This window comes from Hippopotamus amphibius, chromosome 11 (genome assembly GCF_030028045.1).
Source record: "Hippopotamus amphibius kiboko isolate mHipAmp2 chromosome 11, mHipAmp2.hap2, whole genome shotgun sequence".
Classification (NCBI taxonomy): Eukaryota; Metazoa; Chordata; class Mammalia; order Artiodactyla; family Hippopotamidae; genus Hippopotamus; species Hippopotamus amphibius.
In genome coordinates, this window is record NC_080196.1 from 96,046,464 (window position 1) to 96,065,056 (window position 18,593).

General features: G+C 38.5%; 1 protein-coding gene across 14 annotated transcripts in view; it reads right to left on the reverse strand.

The window, feature by feature from the left end:
• Nucleotides 1-18,593, reverse strand: part of TCF4 (transcription factor 4) — a 354,349-nt gene that overhangs the window by 231,007 nt on the left and 104,749 nt on the right. For all 14 annotated transcript variants that reach the window (XM_057698758.1, XM_057698765.1, XM_057698762.1 and 11 more), the window contains 2 exons: nucleotides 4,120-4,181; nucleotides 981-1,077 (listed from right to left, as the gene is read on the reverse strand). In XM_057698758.1, the coding sequence (XP_057554741.1) occupies nucleotides 981-1,077; nucleotides 4,120-4,181 (159 nt within the window). The remainder of the gene's footprint in view (nucleotides 1-980; nucleotides 1,078-4,119; nucleotides 4,182-18,593) is intronic.

The window sequence follows — 18,593 nt, forward strand, 5'->3', positions numbered from 1 at the left end:
CCTTAAATAATAAGCATAGTGTCCAAGGCTTAAAAATCAGGACATTTCTCAGAAGCATCTGCAATTATGGTTTCAGAATGACATACGTATGGCTGTGTGTTTTCCTTGGACTATAGTCCAACAGCTTGTGCCAAGAAATGTAACCTCATTTACTGATGGATTCGCAACAGGATTTGGCCATGTTGAGAGATTTACTAACATTGTTAAAATTCACATTTATTAGAACAAAGGTCTTTTTTTTCCAATCAAAACTAAAGTAACCAGCTATTGGGACCTTTTAAGCCATTATAAATTATCTTTTCATTGCTCAGGTTACTGCTGTTAAAAAAACATCCCTACAGGGTAGTCAAAGCAGAAAAATATGCTAAGGATGGCAGGAGGAAAGGCATGCTGGAAACTCAGACTGTCTCAAACTACACGTAGCTCACTTCATGAAGTAGGATGGGGACCTCATAGACCATTAGCAGTAAAGTTCATGCCTTGATAAATACACAACCAGATTTTATAATTCAACTTGAACATGCTACTTTGATTTAAACACACTAAACCTATTATTAAAGGGATTTCCATGACCCCTCTAATAAAAATTCAAGCTAACACTGACTATATCTCATTGCCAACTGATAGGCCCAATGATGTTTTAAATATTCACCGTTTCCACTTCATCAACCTTAAGCTTAGAAAACTACTGCTGCAACACTGAAATTGGGAGAAGTGCTTTATGTCTAAGGAACACAAATTTTCCGTGTGGATTCAGTATCACTGAAATTAGGTAATTCCACATGGTTGTAAAATTAATCCTATATGTGCGATTACCAAGCAGAGACTATCAATATTTTTCTGCAATTTAAAATTACTATAGCAAACTGGCTAAAACTCCAAGTTCCTAAAAACAGAATCTCTGTCTGGGCTTGTATTCTTCCTTCCATGGTAAAGCATAAGCATTCAAAAAATTCATGTTAATTTAAAATTAGTCTTACTTTGTATTCTGGAATTGACAAAAGGTGGAGAGAGATTGTCATGTGACCCAAGGTCCCTGCTGGTCATGTGGTCATAGGGAGTCCCATCTCCATAGTTCTGTAAATAAAGCAACAGCATCAGTTTCAATCTGCCATGAATAGATCAGCACATAAGTATGCCTGACTACTGACACCTCTCTGACCCAAAGAAATTGGAGTCCACCATTCCCACCCTGGCTTCATTACAAGGAAGCTGTACCTTCACAGGTACAGTGGGTAAGAGAGGATTCTAAAGTCAGCAGAGTTCACATTTTCTTCATAATAGCTGTGAAATTGGAGGAATAATAATAATGGAACCAACTACATGAAGTTATTGACATGATCAAATGAAATAATACATGTAAAACACCTGACATAAAATATATTGTAAATATTAAGTTATTATTTTGATAAGCCCACGTTATTTTTTTTTTTAAAGCAAAATGTGCTATGGGAAAGTTACCCATAGACTGTAATAAACTGCCTTTGGGAGGAGAAGGTAGAACCTCTTAAATAGCAGCATTTGGTTTTACGATATTGAAATTTCAGTGTTTTGTTGTAGCTGTTATTGTGGTTGTAAGAGAACTGAATCTTGGCATAAGTAATCAACACATAAGAATGTTAAAATTATTCCAACAGGACTATACATGAACATCAGAACTTAAGCATAAATTCTGAATTTGAACAAAGTATGCCACAAAAAATACTTTTAAAGCAGACATTAATCTTTGGAAATTTGTAATTATTAAGACCATTTCATGGTTTTAAGGAGAATTTTAAATTAACATAATGTTTTTAAACTGCCCAGCCACTTGTTTTTAATGCAGGAATTGGATAACATACAGGAAAGAGTTAAAATCATCTATATTATATGGTTCAAATTTCAGTCCACTAAGATACCTAAAGTGACCAGAAAGGAAAAAACGTCATACTGCTCAGCTGGCTGCACTGCCCATAAAGACTAAGTCAAATTTACTCAGAGGTATCAGTTGGCATGTTAGCCAAAGGGCAGGATCTGCCCACACAAAAGGATGGATGCTGCATGAAGAATGAAAATGCACATTACCTCGCTAGAGAATCAATGGAAACCTTAAGGTTCCAAAATACCCCGTTTTCAATCATCTTCCCTCATTTATAAAAATTACCTTGAATGAGACTGTAATGTGATGCTACCAGTCAGTATATAAAAAGATGTCATGATTTTTTAATACTTAGCATGGGTCTTACACGCACTCACTCGTTCTATGCCAGACATTGCATAATACCAATTATTATTTATTAAGTGGCCTCACCCTACAGAGTTGCTAAATGCTTACTATACATTATCTAATTTAAACTGCAGCACAGTGACTTTTCAAGGTGACGGAAAATATCACCACTTGAAGATGAAAAGAGAGACTTGGCATGTATGTGCAATACAAGTCAGCCACAATAACCTGTCTCTTGCCAACTCCCTGCATTTAGAAAATATACATTACAAAATACTGATTCAAAATTATTCACCAACGTATTCCCTGAAAAAAAAAAAAAAATGGCCAGACAGTTCATGAAAGCCAAATAAAAGTCAGGACAATCCTAAACGGACCTTGTTCTCAGAAGAATGATTAAAAGTACTTTGTGTATTAAACTGGAAAAACAGAAGAAGTTAAGCATATCTGAATGAACTAAACAACAGAGGGACATTCTGTCATCTCCTACACTTGCTGTCAAAGGGAATGGATTTATTTCTGCAAGTGCAGACTGTAATGTGAGGAGGAAGGAAGATTTCCTCAACCCATCCATACAATGCATGAGAAGGTCAGCTGGTGCAAGGGCTCAGGAAAGTTACTGGTAAGCTTGGAGCTGCTGCTGTACGCTGAAGACTAGAGTACGAACCCCAAGGCCAAAGAACAGGTGGAAGTGGCGAACTATGGCTTGCTGAGATGGCCTTCTTTTGACAGCTTGATTACCTTCCTCACCTCTTATGCCAAAATAGAGGCCTCCCCCCCACCTCAAATTTATGTGAACACTTGCAATAAAATGTTGCACACACACATACACACGCCCCCCACAGAATGCTTCGTCTATACAGCTGGTTGGGGGAGAGGCAGGTGTTTTACTACGTGCTCTGAGTCTATTTTTAATTTGAGGTATTAGATGTATATGATAAAAACTGATATGGATTTCAGAAGGCCTAGAAATGACTCCGTTAAAGACAGATATATACAAAATCACGTACATTTAAGTCAGAAGGAACATGAAAGATCCTCTGGTTCTACTTCTTCATTTTACAAAATAGGAAAATGAGGCCCAAGGAAGTGAAATCACACACCCAAGGTCATATACATGCAAAAACACGCATGGCATAACCACCCCACTCACACCCCATGCCATGCTCTTCCCATGACACCCAACCTAACCACCAAAAACCATGGAAAGGAGAAGCAAAAATTTGAGACCAAATAAATGAATGAACCCACTGGTGACCAAAGGCACTACTGGTGGGATAATCACATTTCACAAAGCGAAATCAACTCAGATTTATTATGTAGGTCAGCGGCCCCCAACTTTTTTGGCACCAGGGACCGTTTCCATGGAAGACAGTATTTCCAAAGACTGGCAGGGGGAGAGGGGGTTTCAGGATGATTCAAGCACATTACATTTATTGTGCACTTATTTCTATTATTATTACATCAGCTCCACCTCAGATCATCAGGCATTAGATCCCAGGGGTTGGGGACCCCTGATGTAGATTGGTAGGCTAGAACTTCATACTATGTCTTCAGAATTATTCAGTGGTTTATTTACACCAATACGTTACCGGGATACTTCGCATTTTTTTCAAAGTTGCGCCATCTACAACAAATAACTTTCTGTAACACTGGATCAATAACTGGCAAAGTAAGGCCAAATATTTAATGAAGGATTTTTCTTCTGGTTAGCCAAAGTGGAAGAGGTGTCAAAATCAATAACAACATCCAATAAGAGAGTGAAAAAAAAGGCCGAACAGAATCTGAACCTCATTAAACTCAGTACGCATATATATCTGCGCATATGTGAGGGGGGGAGAGAAACTCACCTTCAGTTTGTCAATTTACATATGTGGATGTCTGGTTTTGGGAAAAAGATTAGATATACTTACCCTGGACGGGCTTGGATGTCCTCCGCTCCCCCAGGACCCTGAGCTACTTCTGTCTTCTACATCTAGGGACAAGAAGAAAATTCTTTAGGCTTTCTTGCAATAATTCTTTCTTTTTGTATATGCACTTTTAAATTAATGTTTCAAATTAATCTCCTGTTGCCTTTAATTAAGAATCAGGCACGCAGCTACCACGATGATAGTGGCTTCTGACCCATCTACTTAAATTAACTCATTTAAATTCACAGCAGAAATGAACTGGACCCTCAGGAACCAGAGGTATGAACATAAAAATTACTTCCATCCTTCACAAGGTTTCATAGCTTCAACTTTTACAGACCTGAAACTGCACTTAAAGTTTTATGAAAATCTTTTGGACAAGGTAAGTTAAAAACACACTACCATGACCTTACAACACACACACATACACACATTAAATCAGGTAAATATCCACACTAATATTAGCAGCACGCATGCCACAGTGCTCCTAGATACTTTCTGTCCTCTTACCAAGGCTTATCCCACCAAACAACAGACATGCAACAAAACAAGCAAGACAAAACAGGATTTGGTAGTCTATTTCCACCAGGACATTACAAGGATATTAGGAGATTTTTTCAAAAGTTTTTTAAGTTAAGACAATACCATTTCAGTCCTTTAATTTTTTTTTTAATGGGCACACCATTTGGCCTACAATCTTTAATCTGGGCATTGAGATATGGGCATGAAAGTTGTTAAAGCAATGTTTTATTTTGATAAATGATGGCAAAGAGACCAATTTGAACCCCCAGCAGGCTGGAATTCTCTAAACCCTGTACCAGTGAAGTCCTAATGCTGACCAATTACTAAATGTTTCATCAGTGCTTCAATTGGCAAATACTCAGGATGGAGAGTCCAACAGCTAAGTTACTACATTCATTGCTCAAAACATAAAAGTGTTGGGAAGATCAGTCACTCTATATTTAGAAATGGCTTTGAGATTTTTGATGAAAGGCCCTTTATGAGTAGGAAAAGTTTCACTGCTCTATTATCTTGATCACCGTGGGTAACAGACGGCCATCACAAGCTTCCTCTGACAGAACTGGAGGAGGAGGTGTGAAACTTCAGTTCAGGAGACGTACTCCCATTAAGTGTGCTTTCTAACATTTCAGTGATACTGTTTCTTCCCTTAACGTACCACTGTCCTTCCTTTTATCACTCCTATTTTATTATCAGCAGAAGTAATCATAGTATAATTAACTGACTTGGGGGGGCACAGTGGAGTACATGGTGTTTCAGAATATATTAAGAGATGGAATCGAAACAAAAACCAACAACTATTACCACTAAACCTAAAATCTTTCTCTTTTTTTCAAACAATTATTATTTCAGTTCCTTTTGTTAGTACCCCAGAAGATAATGCAAATGCAAACAGCTATCCACCATGGACAGCTAAAATCAGTGACCGCGAGCTTTAAGAGATGTCACGGAAGCTCTGAGGAGTAAGTCTGGAGAAAAAGCACAATACTTTCACAAAATCTGCTGTTTAACAACCCAACCTCCCGGCCCATCTCATGTAGGCTGAACTGAGGGAAGTACACGAGGAAGTGACTTAGAATCCTTGGCACTACTGCACAAATATGTTTTGTAGCCTGTGTGGTTCTCTTCATCCTTAATCCCAAATCAAATATTTTCAGAAAAAAGAAAAAGACGTATAAATGACAAAAAAATACCAAAAATCTCTCAACCAATCTGCACATCTTGACTTCCTTTTGGCCCGAAACAGCCAGCTTGGATTAATTTGAGAGATTTCTCCTCTTAAATTTGGCCCAAAAAGGAATGGAAGGAACAGAGTTGGATCCCTGTATCTACCACAAAAGTTCGCATTGTTTGGACCCAATTTATCTTTTCAATTTACAAAGAGGATTTTAAACATGAAAAGAAGGCAGAGACAAGGAGGAAAGGGGACCAGAGTAATTCCAGGTCAGTAGTTTTGTACGGGGGGATGATTTTGGTCCCCTGAGGACATTTGGCAGCCTGGAGACATTTTTGGTTGTCGCAACTTGGCAGGGCGTGGAGGCAGGGTAGAGCTAGTGTCATCTAGTGGATAGAGGCCAGGGACACTACTAAACATCCTACAAATGTCAGAACACCCCCACAATAAAAAATATTCTGGTCCCAAATGTCAATTGTGCCAAGATTGAGAAGCCCTGCACTAAAGGACAAACTCTATTAAAGAGCAAAAAGGAAGAATCGAGTTGGATAAAAAGACGTACTAGAATTTGATTTATAATGAATACGACCTCTTACTAAAAAAAAGGTGACATGCATTTGAACCCAGACTTAAGCTGGAGTGTTTCAACAGACCTTCCTATACATCTTCCGTCCAAAGAATAAAGGAAAAATGATGGTCAACCAAGCAGACTGCTAATTAGCAGGCAAATAAAACACATCAAAACTTGAGTATTCCCAACTGGGCAATTTCAAAAGCGAGCAATCCACTAATTAAAAATGCTGGAAGTCTAGCTTTTTCAAAACAGGTTAAATACTGGCTGGGTTCCTTCACAAATAGACTCCCAACCAATCAAAACTGACTGCTCTTTTCCCACCTTTTCCCATTTCCATCTTTCTTATTTCCTGACCTCATGCTGCTGCACCTTCCTTTCTCTTTCTTCCCTTTTACTGCTCTCTTTTTAACAGGCTTTTCTTTCCCTTGGCCTCCTGCTAGATGGAGAAGAAAAGGACACCTCTCTTGCCCTCCCAAACCTAATAGAACAATTATATGACTTCTGATGATATTTTATACTTGAAAGAATATCTGTGCAACTGGTGGTTTATCCAGAGCAAGACTCAAAGCTATAGCATGTAACGAATGTAAACATGCTATTTTTAAGACATTTGTTTCCATATTCTCTCGCACTGAGCTTCATCAGAGCTGCTAGTTAGTTAGCAAGCATTTCCTCAACAACGATCTCAGCGCCATCTCAAAGTGCATCTGAGGACCATCTACATCTGAGTCACCTGGTACGCTCATTTCAAAATCAGCATCTTAGGGTCCACTGCAGACCTACTGATCCTGGACCTCTAAAGGTGGGGCCAAGAAAACTGCTTTTTTTAAACAAGGTCCTCAGGTAATTGTTATGTACACAGGAATTTGAGAACCACCAGCCTCCTTCACTGGGAACACAAGATAGCCACCCACTGCCTGTCTCATTTCCTGTCTTAAAATCCCTGCCCAGGTAGCTGGTTTCAGCAACATTCAGTCCACATTCCCATCACATCTGCACCCCAGGAGTTCCTGCCCAGAATCACTTTTTTATGTAAACCAGGCACGTGGCCTGCACTTGGCCATTCCCTACTCCCAGCTGGTATAGCTGGACACTGCACACACTTGCTACCTCCATGTCTTTGTACCTGCTATTCCCTCCACCTGAACTGTTCCTTATGTCTCAAAAACTAATAGCAGGTAACATTTCGTGAACTTAAATATGTCAAACACTGTGCCAAGCACTTCAATACGCTAACAGTATCGCCATGTTATATATGAGGAAACTGAGGCTTAGTTGGGACCGAAAACCCTCCCAAGGTGACAGGAAATGGCAAAGACACAGGTGCTGTCAATGTTAAAGACAGGAAGTGCTCTTCTCCATCACAGTAAATGCCTCCCTGTTAAGAAGCTAAGACCTCTCCACGACCAGCTCGAATGTTACCGCCAGTCACTTCCTCCCAAGCAGAGTGGATGTATTTATTTGGGGTTTAGGCCCAGCTTTGCGTCTACAAAAGATTACAGAATTTTTCCAACACTAATAAATAAAATAAAATATTTGAAGAAATCAAGGGACTGAAAAATAAAAGCCGGAGAACAATCAGGCCAGAGGCATGAAGAGCTTAGCAAAAATGTACACTGTGATGCACGGGATACCTGCGAGAGAGGGGTCAAAAGTCTAGAAGCTCCTGAGTGGGCAAAGCAGAGTGAAACAACGGGACAAAAATACCCACATTGTTCAGGGAAGTCATTAAGGCAACTGAGTTACAAATGAAAAACTGCCCGAGACAGAACCTGTCTGAATGTTGAGTCTCCCTTGTTCTGCTGTCACCCTCTATCCAAGATGGGAACACGTAACAGAAAGACAGCAATCTGGACAGGAGGAGAGAAAGGAAAAACCAAGTGGATGATAGAAATTATTCTTCCAGGGACTTCCCAGGTGGTGCAGTGGTTAAGAATCCGCCTGCCAATGCAGGTGACATGGGTACTATCCCTGCTTCAGGAAGATCCCACATGCCTCGGAGCAACAAAGCCTGTGTGCCACGACTATTAAGGCCGTGTGCCACAACTACTGAAACCCATGTGCCTAGAGCCTGAGCTCCGCAACAAGAGAAGGCACTGCAATGAGGAGCCTGCACACCACAATGAACAGTAGCTCCCGCTCACCACAACTAGACAAAGCCCATGTGCAGCAACGAAGACCCAATGCAGCAAATTAATTAATTAATTAAAAAAAAAAAAAGAAATTATTCTTCCAAAAGACTGAAGTGGGCTCAATTGTTCAAAATTTTTCTAATTTATCTTACCCTAGACAAGAACATACTTAGTAACTTCCACGGGTGGGACAGCTGCTTTAGGAGGCAACCTGACCATCCACAAATTTTCATTTTATTTGAGTAGTTCTGCATAAACTCCCTCTAAAAGGTCTGACATTTCCGCATAAAAACATGAAAGCGAAGTTTGGGCAGAACTAGGACCAAACACTCCATTTAGAGAAAAGATATACAGAGATGAATTTCAATTTCTATGATTTACCATCCAGACTCATAAACTTATGATATGATTACTAAAAATCTCCACTTTGTTTATGGAGACAGAGAGATCAAAGCTATCAGATAGACTGGACAAATGGCAGAAAGCACAGCACAAAGAGTTGGGATAAAGACCTAGATTTCAGCTGTGACTCTGCATTAACCAGCTCTATGGTCTGAGTCACTGGACTCTCTGATCTCATTTTTGTCAACTATAAAATAAATGGGTTTGATTTCCAGTTTTGGAAATAGAGCAGGTTATTAGCATATTGGGACAACTCTGCCACAAAACATTAAGTGAACTAAGTCAGACAGAGAAAGACAAATATCATATGATATCACTCATATGTGGAATCTAAAAAATTTATACAAATGAACTTATTTACAAAACAGAAATAGACTCACAGACATAGAATATAAACTTGTGGTTACCAAAGGGGAAAAGGGGGAGGTATAAATTAGGAGTCTGGGATTAAAATATACACACTACTATATATAAAAGAGATAACCAACAAGGACCTACTATATAGCACAGGGAACTATACGCAATATCTTGTAATAACCTATAATGGAAAAGAATCTAAAAAGAATTCACACACACACATATATATGCATGTGTGTGTGTATATATATATATATATATATATATATATATAACTATCACTTTGTTGTACCCTGAAGCTAACACAACATTATAAATCAATTATCATTCAATAAAAATTATATATATAAATAAATAAAGTAAAAAAAGAATTCATGGCTTTTTAAAAAAACACTAAAAATGATGGATTAAAAAATTTTAATCATCTTCTAAATCCTAATGAACTGACAAGATAGTAAGAAAATATCCAGCGAAAATCAAAGTGAAAGCTGGAACCCACGGAGGAAGAAAAGACATCTTTTGCCCTCAGGACATCTGCCAACCTAGAAGATGTAATGGCCTCTTGGGTCAAGGAGAACTGAAGTGAAAACTCAGGATGCACCCAAAGTAGGTATCTAACAGGAGATAAAGGGATAATAAAGTTTCCAACCTTAAGGAGTTATTGTTAAAGTAAGCGACTTAATTGACACTTTTTAAACACTTAGCAGAGTACCAGTAACCAATATCTACCACAAGTACCAAATTTGCCAATACCTTCCAAAATCTAAGATAATCAAACCACATAAATATGTAAAATTGTGATTCATTCAAGGCAATTTGAGTCTCACATTTTTATGACTCTTTGTTCTGTTAAATGGGTCAGAGACTTGCAAATATTATGGATTTTAGAAACTGCCAATATGTTTAAAGTAATCAAGTCCCAACTTCCCCCGAACCCCCCATAACACAATCACCGTGAGAATTCAGTGAGATTAGAGTGCTGAATGACTTAATTTACCTTTCAAATACCCTCTTGGCATCTCACCATTTCAACATGTTTCTGTATATTGTATAAATGATATCCTGCCAAAATTATGTATGCTGATCAAAGGCCCAAGCTAAGAACACAGACTAAATATTATGTAAGTTTAACCTTGATTTGAAATAAACAAGCGTGAGAGTTACCTAACCCTGTTGATTTGGGGTAGTGTGGTGTATCCATCCTTTCCTTACTTAGAGCCCAGATCATGCCAAACAACCAGGGCCCTAGGGTTTCATGAAACCAGAACAACCAAAGTGGTATTCTGCTTTGCTCTAAGGCTCTACAAATTCCCACTCTTGTAGGAATATATTGATTTTCTGATGAAAGCTTCTACACACTCAGAATGCATCAGGCGGTTGGGATTGAGTTCTTCCTGGAAAGATAATCATTCTGAGGCATGTGGATGTCTACACAGTCTCAAACCCTTCTCTCTGCAATAACAGACACTGTTAAATCTCCTCCACGCCATCATGGAGACTCACAGACTGCGTACATCTGCGGCTCCTACTAATTTCCTAGTCCAGGAAGAACCCTTGGCTGAGCCCTCCACACAAACTGAGGTGGCATATGCTCTCCGTCAGTGCCAGATGAATTTAGAGTTCAAAATATTTCATCAGCAAAGAGCGTGTTAGGATGTGCACATTTTCATTAGCACCCAGTATAAGAAGAACTCTACGCAGAGTGATCTGAAGTCAAATTTGAGTCCTAGGACAGAGGTAGGAAGAGTTGAGGAGCTTCAGATACTGACAAGGGCCACACAACCATGACTACTTCTTTCTGCTTCTATAAGAAACAAGACACGCTTCATAAGGAGCAATCTGAGCAGTGGCAAGAAATTTCCAGCACTTTCCCAAACCTGACTAAGCAAAAGATCATGGTTGTGGCGATGCGTCCCACACAAATTCTAAAACATTTCAAATATAAACAACAGGGACCTGGGCATTCCATTTTCAGAGCAATGCTGTCCATGTTGGCTTCTCAGTGCTCATGGATTTCCTTATCAAATAAATCTAAAAACTCTAAGGTCAAGTATAAGATGATCTTATAGGTCATATTCATAAATATACAAATTATATAAGGAAAGGTAAAATATGGATACACTGGGGGGAAACACATAGTAGGAAAATTTGTTTAGAAGGGAATTATTGAAAATGTTAGCTTCTACTAACCACCAACTTAAAATTCCATCAATATGCCTTTTTAAACAATGAAAGAATGTTATTATCCTTAAATTCAAAATAAACTGTTTTTCAAAAATGAACACTAAATAATCTCAGATATTTAAAATATGGAGTTAACTGCATTTTACATGCTATAAAACAGGAAGAGCATTTTAATATAGCATGATATTCAGATAATGTGGAAGTAACAAAATAAAACACAACAATTATGTTATAAATATGCCAGTGGTGTTTCCTATTCTGAAACCCACAAATCTGGAAAACTCATAGTGAGTAGACAGTTACATTATAAAACTGAGACAAAAATAACCTTGAATTCTTTATATCAACCCATATAATTCAGAAGTTTCATGATAATCTAACTTGAATAATATTCTAACTTGAAAACCTAACATGAAATGCAGAGAAATGGGTGTCATTTAGCAAACGTCCATTTCAAATGGAAACTGACCAGTCAGGGTCTTCCTCTTAAAGAGAAGCCCATCCTTTCAAGAGCTCCTCTCTCCAAGTAAGGGCCCCAAAAGAAGAGGAGCCACGAATAACTGAGGCAAGAGTATAATAATGGGAACTGTATATGCCTCCTTCGACTTTGTGAAGTGTAACCGGTCTAGAAGCACTTAATAAAAATCAGTCTTACTAAGATAATATTCTTGGAGGCTAGACATATTTCAAATCAGGTAAGAATACAATTGGAAGTAAGATGCCATATCTGAAGACTTTGAAAATAAAACCAATATACCATTTAACTCCAATATTAAATAGTTAAGCTTCAAAGTGAATATAACTTGGGGAAGTTTTGAAACTAGGTGCTTAATATCTTTCAAAGATGTATTTATAGATAAACATCACAAAGCGTGAGAAATAAAAGGTAAATGCTTCAGAAAATAAACTTTAACAAAGAAATAAATTTTAAAATGTGCTTCATTTTTTAAAATAAAATACACTATATAACTCTGACAACAAGTACATGTCATTATACAGGAGTTTTCCAAATTAGACATGTAATATTTATGTTGCAAAATCCATAATACTGTAATGACTTAAGATGTACAAATTGATATTTAAAATGCCTATTTGATCAATAATTTATTAAATTTATTCCAATAGAGGGGAAAAAAGAGCCAAGATGAAACATGTAACAGTTTTCTCTCTTCTTCTTTTCCCCCCTCTACCTCTTTTCTCCCTGGGGTGCCATTTGTGAGGCTCTGGGAAAGGGCTGTTGGCTTAATTGAAATATTTGTAGGCTGTAATTGCTCTGCAAAACCACAATGGTCCACTTCTCCCAAATGGCATCCGTTCCTCTCCGTTTTTTCTTGTTTCCTTTTATACTTTAACAAAATCTGCCCCTCCTGTTTCTTCTAGTCTTATCTCATCTTGCCCTTTATTCTGAATGCATGACTAATACTGGGGAAGCCAAACAGCTTTAAATATTCAAAACTATTCCCTAAAATCCAGTTTTCTAGCCCAGTCCCTTTTGCTTACAATAATTACTCCCATAAACTGACTCTCAGTTTATCTTTTCAACATCCCAATCTTCCACCTGTGTTTAACACGGCAGCCTCTGACCTGGCCATGACAAGCAATCAATCTTACATGTTATCTTCAGGGGTCATGTCTCAGTTTTAGGCCAATTTTCTTTGTATTTAGGCTCAAATGTGCAAACCACACTATATTACTCTGCAAAACATCAATGAGAAGGCTTAATTAAGTAACACTGACAGATAAATCCATTTCTTTCGCAGTAATCAAATCAAAGCAGGTTGACATAACACAGGAACTTAATACAGTTATTCCCTTGTAATTGGAAAAAGGCCCTTTACTTCTCATTAAAGCAATCTTCTGGGTATTGGCATAATAAGAAGGCTCAGAGCTTTAATACTGCCCTATAAAAGTCTCAAGATACAGACCCCTTAAGCAAACAAGCCAGATTATCTAATTCCTTGATCACAGCAGAACATGTAGTTCCTACTGTTTTAAACTACTAATTCTTTATCTCTGTTGCAATTAAAAAGAGGTAAATCAGTATCAAACACATACAATGGAAATCTGCAAAACTGCATAAACTGTTTACAGTTTTATAAATCTAGCTCCACGTGTACTTGAAGGGAAGCAGTCCATTAAAAATGAATTTGAAATACTTCACAAATGTGCAGTTGTAATAGCTTGGATGGGGGAAAATCTTTTTATTTTACTTAATGCGCTCAACAGGATACATTTTGCCTAAATTTACAGTCTGATACTCCACTCCGCAGTACAGCTTTGGTAAGCGGAACTGTAAGAGTATGGCACCTGAAGAAGAGTATTTAATTTTTATGGTTTTTAAAAAACAGTAAGTCATCTGGTCAACCAGAGGCTTCTCAGACCAGGCTAAAACCCAGAAAGAATGCAACAATATTACACCACGTTCACCTCCCCAAACTAAACAAAATCAGTTTTCACCCTTTCACTCCAATTTTTGAGGGAGTTTCTGTTACTTATCCCTTGGCGCCTGATCAATCTCGAAATGATTCTAGCAACTCTTTCCGAGAAAGGATAACATATAATCTCGCATTGTGATTCCCAAATGTGGCTGACCATTGAAATCCCCCGGGGAACCTTAAAATAAAAAAACCCCACAGATATCCTGGCCCCACTGGAAACTAATCAAGAAAAGATCATAGGTTGAAATCGAGGAAAATAAATATTTTCAAACTTTCCTGTTTTTCTACTACTTTATTTTTAAAAGTTTTTCATTACAATGCAGTTAAAAACTATGTAATTTGTTGTTTCTGAACCAGCTGCAAGTAGGCTGCATCAATCACATCCCTTTATCCCTTAGTACTTCTGGGTGTATTTCCTAAGAACAAAAATAGTATAGTTATCAAAATGAGAAAATCTACCATTGACAGACTACTTTCATCTAGTCCATAGTCCATATTCCAATTTGGCACTTTTTCCACCTTTTGTAGAGGACTCAGTCCAGGATCATACCATGCATTTAATAGGTTTCTTTCATCTATTTTAATTGGAAACAGTTCCTCAGTCCTTTCTTTTTGTGATATTAGTGTTTTTGAAGAATACAAACCAGTTATTTTATAGAATGCTTCTCAACTGGGGTTTATCTGATGCTTCCTCATGAGTGTATTCAGGTGGCTATCATACTACAAAAGTGGTCTTGTGTCTCTCCCAGGATTTCACATACAGAGCCTCATGATGGCCTGGTGGCCTGGCCCTCATTTGCTATGCTATTTCAATCACCTGCTCAAGGTATTGTGGGAATTCTCCACTGTATAATTACAACTTTTCCCCGTGCAGCTAATCAGCCATCTATGGAGAGATTCTTTAAGGGCATTAAAACTAATTTTTAATCATGTGTTTATTGAAAAAAATTAAAATCTAAAAATGTATAAAGTAAAAAGGGAAAATCCCCTCAATACGTACTCCCCCCACTCTGATATGAGGCATAACCCCTAATGGTTTCCTAGGCAGCCTTACAGATCCTCTGGTCTGTGATCAGCTGGTTTTTAAAACCACAGAAATGTAAGAAAATAAATGCAAAACTTGACTGAAATTTCTCTGCTATTCGAATGGCTAAGAAATAGTCCTCAACTGTTTATGTATACCCTAGTGACATTTTACGGGATACAATTATTTGCCGTAGCTTTGTGACCTAGGTGGGGGTAGGGCAGGCAGGAACTAGAATAAATGAAGACATATTATACTATTAGCTTTGAAGGAATTCAGCCAAGATGAAGACAAGATTGAGCAACCCAGTTGTGAATCAACGCAATGCAGAAAGCCAAGGTAAATAATCCATCCTGAAGTCCATGCTGTTCCTTGCCTCTTTCCACCACATTCTGTAAACCACGGTGTAAAAAGGAGACCCACCACGGCAGCAGCCCTTCCCAATTAAAATCAAATGGATAGACAAGCACTTACAACAGAGAAAAAAAAATCTACTGAGGTTTTCCTAGGCCGGCGGGAAAAAAAGGGGGAAATATCTAAAATTTTTTAAAAGTGGGAAGGAAACTGACACTAAAGAATATATTCCCATATTTCGAGATTATGTGCACAAATGAACTAGGCACAGTCACAAAGTGAGGAGTAAAGCTTAAACACAGAAAAGACTGGGAACGGAACTTAGCCATTTGATAGGACATAAATAAGCACATTACACAACACTGAGTGAGTTAAATGATGGTGATCAACATAAGGTCTGGCAGACATTGGAAGAGGTCTTTCTTAGTTGGGCTTGTGTGTGTGTGTAAAATCACAATACACACACAAATACAATATGCACGCTTGAATTGACTAATAGTTTCTCGATATTAATGACAAAGTTTAAAACGGTTCCCAGATGTTGCAACTTGTTCCACTGACATTCTCTTGGTTTTGATCAGTGACTTCTTTTTGATCAGACTTGAGTCCAGCCACTTAAGGGTTTTACATTTTCTCTCACCATAACGTAACTACATTTTTGTATTCTGCTTTCTGCTTTTCAAAATGGTTTCTATGTTCATCTCACTTAAAATGATTTATCCAGAATCACTGCAAGTATGAAGTTGGGATCAAAAGAAGTTGCCTACTTAAGTCTGAGCAGACTAACATCATTTTTCAAAAGCATGAAAACAAAAATCAAAAGAAATAGGCAGTTATCCTGGATAAAAGAGGCCATTCCCCATAAGACTTATTTTTATCCTTTCAGGCTATTACTGTTACCTCTTTAATTTTAACAGGTAACCGAATACTTGCTAACGTTCATTAAAACACTCGCTAAAATAGGAAACTTAAACAGTATTATAATGACTGAGCTTTTGTATCCAGTAACATACATTTTTAAGTCATGTCAGCAATGACAACTAAATTCCATTTCCTCTCTGAGCAGCCCTGAAACCCACAGGACACCATTTCACAAGCAAGACACAACTTTTGACACTGGCTTGAGAAAGGCCCCCTCCTGAGAGGGTAGGTCAGGTCTATAATGACAAAACTGACCATAGCTTTCCCCAAACCATGTTGCTCCTCTTACTTTCACTTTCAAGGGTTTTAAAACACTCTCAGAACTGAAAGAGTCAAAATACATCTGCGTTAATTTCCTAGTCCAGCTTTGCACGGTAAAAATTGAAATGCATTAGAAAGCAACAATTGGTATTTTCTTAAGCTTAATCACGTCAAATTTATGGGAAGAGCATTTTCTTTCCCCTTAGTGGGTCTCAACATGGACACAGCCTGCCTTTTGCCTATCTGATAACCAATGGAGTACTGGTAGGAAAAAGATGAGCTGGAATGATGTACTGGTCTTAAAAATTCACTAAGTGGGATGGTAAAAAGCTGTAACTCTTCCTCAGGAATGGAAGAAACACCTTTAGTTTGAAAGGAGATAGAAGCAAAGACCTGAAGAATGACAATAACCAGACATCTTGAGGGAAAACAAGAAGCAAGGAAGGGGTCCAGGGGAAGCCAGAGCTGTCAGTAGAGAATAATGATTTATCTGATGAGATTAGCAGAAAGTTTGATTAGAAAAGATGCCTTCTGAACATCGCAAAGACTGCAATGTTACTTTAAGATTTCGTTGTAAGAAAAAATCGTGCCTGCCAAATGCGGTCTGTAACAGCGCCGGCTAGCCATGAGTGATACAGTGGGAAAATAGCCACTAAGCCAGATTTTATTTGATTTGTACTGATGATTTTTATTAGAATACATGGATCATTGCTTCAACCTTTCCATGTAAAACCAAATCAAATTCAAAAACTCACACATCAGTCACCTAACCTTATGTCACTCCTTCTGCTTTACTAAAGTTGAGCCACATTTCAGCTGATCTGTCCTCGATAAATCGTTCAGCTACTCCAAATTGTTGGGCCAAATTCTGGGAGGCAAGTGGTACACAAAAGAAACCGCTAAATCTGCAGTTAAAAGCAAAAGAAGAGAAATACTGCAAGCCTCCGAAATACAGAATGAAATCAAAGAAGTATATAGCCCATGCAAAACAGGACCAAATGAATTTCTCTTTATTGTATCAGATGTATTGTAATTTATCTCTAAAAGGCCCACCCAACTCCTCAGCTCTTTCTCCCTCTTTAATTTAAGGTCCTGCGCAGGACTCTGCAAAGCAAATGCTCCGAAACCAGAGGTAAGTCTACAATTAATGTGGCACAAGGAGATCTGGTCCCTTTTACTCATCAAACATAATAACCAGTTCTACATAATAAAAACATTATAACCTTTAAGGCAAACATTAAAAATGTTAAAATCTTACATTTGTGGAAAGCTTCTAGGATATTTATAAAAGTACCTTCATTAAAAAAAACACAATTTCATTACAAAAAGCATGCCCATGGGTGTCCAAAGAACAAGTGCCTATAGGCTACTTTCTCCTAATTCTTTTCCCTTTTGCTTTTTGCATTAGCTTTTTTCCTTTCACCCTCAGCAACACTGCCAATTTCTGTTTAAACCTGTGAGTGATAGTTATTGTCTGGATATCATTGCTAGTTCACAAATCCAGTCCCATCTTCAGGATTTCCTTGAGTGTTCCAAACAACTCCTGAGACAGGCGTTCTCTCCTCTGCAGAGAAGGTGAACAACTTTCCTGGTCAAATGCCATCAACAGGCCTCAAAGGAATGTCTTCTAGAGGCCGAGGGTGCGCCGTGATGATGTCTCGGAACACCAGCGGTCACCAAACTTCCAGGTCTCTGGTGAAACCCTCTGGGGCTGGGGCTGGGCTCATGGGCCAGCCCCCATTCCTCTCTCCCCCTGACCACACAGGAGGTCTGTATCTCCCATCCTCCTCTGCAGTTGTGTGTCCTCATGTGACTAAGATTTCGCCAACAGAAGGTGACTCCAAGCAACACCTGCCTTTCCCAGGCCTGGTCCCTACCACCTTCCATGCAATTCTTCACGCACGTTTTCTTTCCTCTTTGTTCGGCCCTATACGAAGAATCTAGGGTATCCCTCTGAGGCCCTAGGTGATGGCAGAGCTAAGGCCTCAAAGAACCCAGATCTGAAGGACTGCAGGGAACAGAACCCACACCCGGTGCTCTGTGACACCAGAAGGATATAACCCCTCCTGGCGTTAAGCTACTGAAGTTTGGGGGTTGTTTGTTCCAGCAATTAGCATCCCCTGACTAATGCATCCTC